Source organism: Triticum urartu, unplaced genomic scaffold (genome assembly GCF_003073215.2).
Source record: "Triticum urartu cultivar G1812 unplaced genomic scaffold, Tu2.1 TuUngrouped_contig_6419, whole genome shotgun sequence".
In the NCBI taxonomy this organism is placed as follows: Eukaryota; Viridiplantae; Streptophyta; class Magnoliopsida; order Poales; family Poaceae; genus Triticum; species Triticum urartu.
This window is the reverse complement of record NW_024117181.1, coordinates 1-1,873: the sequence shown is the minus strand read 5'-3', so window position 1 is coordinate 1,873 and position 1,873 is coordinate 1. Positions and strand designations below refer to the sequence as shown.

General features: G+C 60.4%; 1 protein-coding gene across 1 annotated transcript; it reads left to right on the top strand.

The window, feature by feature from the left end:
- Positions 1 to 401: 401 nt before the first annotated feature.
- LOC125530587 (protein DETOXIFICATION 40-like) lies at positions 402 to 1,867 on the top strand (the record flags this gene model as incomplete). Its single annotated transcript, XM_048694970.1, has 4 exons — positions 402 to 560; positions 686 to 1,317; positions 1,403 to 1,459; positions 1,595 to 1,867. Coding segments are annotated over exons 1-4 (1,082 nt in total), but the record flags the coding sequence as incomplete, so codon positions are not given.
- Between the last annotated feature and the right edge of the window lie 6 nt (positions 1,868 to 1,873).

Sequence of the window (1,873 nt, the reverse complement as noted above, 5' to 3'; positions counted from 1 at the left end):
TCTTTTCTTCCCCACAAGCTGCAGAACGCCAGGACAAAAGAAACGACAAAACGAATCATACACCAGTACTGTACAAACCTCTCGTGTTTCCTGGTTCCGATCGCAGCGAGTGAGACAGTGTCACTTCACCTGCCATCTCGTCCTCACCTTTTCCTTTCATCTTTTTGCGGGAAGATCTTGCCCTCAACTAACATGTAGTGAAGCGCCAACCACAGGCGGAAATTGCTAGGCGTGGACGAGCTCGCGGCTGCTTCAGTAAAACGCCACAAAGATCTTTGCGATCCCCCTGGATCGAGGAATCCGTGAATGGGTCCGGGTGATCATGCAGGGGTCCGTTCCGCCGACGGCCGGCTGGAGGCCCTGCTCTCCGGCGGCGGTGGGGCACGGCGCATGGCCTGCGGCTGCTTGCTCCGCTGGCCGCGCCGGCGGTGGTGGTGTACATGCTGATCATCGTGATGTCGTCGGCCACCCAGATCTTCTGCGGCCAGCTCGGCAACGTGCAGCTCGCCGCCGCCTCCCTCGGCAACAACGGCATCCAGGTGTTCGCCTACGGCCTCATGGTACGTAGTACCTCCACTCCACTCCACCGTATGTACTTACAGTCATTTCTACGCATCCGTAGCGACGTACGCGGGCGCGTGTCTAAAGTAAACTACGTGCACGACTGCCATGCCGCGTGCTGCAGCTCGGGATGGGGAGCGCGGTGGAGACGCTGTGCGGGCAGGCGTACGGCGCCGAGAAGTACGAGATGCTGGGCGTGTACCTGCAGCGCTCGACGGTGCTCCTCATGGCCACCGGCGTGCCGCTGGCCGCCATGTACGCCTTCTCGGAGCCCATCCTCCTCCTGCTCGGGCAGTCGCCGGAGATCGCCGGCGCCGCCGCGGAGTTCGCCTACGGCCTCATCCCGCAGATCTTCGCGTACGCGGCCAACTTCCCCATCCAGAAGTTCCTGCAGGCGCAGAGCATCGTGGCGCCCAGCGCCTACATCCTGACGGCCAGCATGGCGCTGCACGTGGCGATGAGCTGGGTGGCGGTGTATAGGCTGGGCCTAGGCCTACTGGGCGCGTCGCTCACGCTGAGCCTGACGTGGTGGGTCCTGGTGGCAGGGCAGTTCGCGTACATCGTGCTGAGCCCGAGGTGCCGGGAGACGTGGACCGGGTTCACGTGGGCCGCGTTCGCCGACCTGGCGGGGTTCGCCAAGCTGTCGGCCGCGTCGGCGGTGATGCTGGCGCTGGAGGTGTGGTACTTCCAGGTGCTCATCCTCCTCGCCGGCATGCTGCCCGACCCACAGATCGCACTTGATTCACTCACCGTCTGGTAGGTAACTAACTGAGAACGAACCGTTTTATCCGTCGATTCTAGTGTGTTTGGATGATCATGTGGCCGACTCCATGTTTTGCAGCACCTCGATTCAGTCATGGGTGTTCATGATCTCCGTGGGCTTCAACGCCGCTGCCAGGTCGGTGCATTGCATACAACTAAACTCTGGTTATACAGTACAACTAGATCAGCATAATCGTCGGGAAGGATCTGTTTATCTGAATTTTTTCGTCTCAAGAATAGAGTTGATCAATGTTGATGTTGTTGACTGCAGCGTGAGGGTGGGGAATGAACTTGGCGCCGGGAACCCCAGGTCTGCCGCGTTCTCTGCATGGGTGGTCACCGCCATGTCCGCGCTCATAGCAGTCGTAGCCGGCGTTCTGGTCTTCCTGCTCAGGCACAAGCTCAGCTACATCTTCACCGGCGGCGAGGCCGTCTCGCGTGCCGTCGCCGATCTCTGTCCTTTGCTTGTCGGCACCATTGTGCTCTGGGGAATCCAGCCCGTGCTATCAGGTAATGCCATAATTCAGCCCGTGCTCTGCGGTATCCCCCC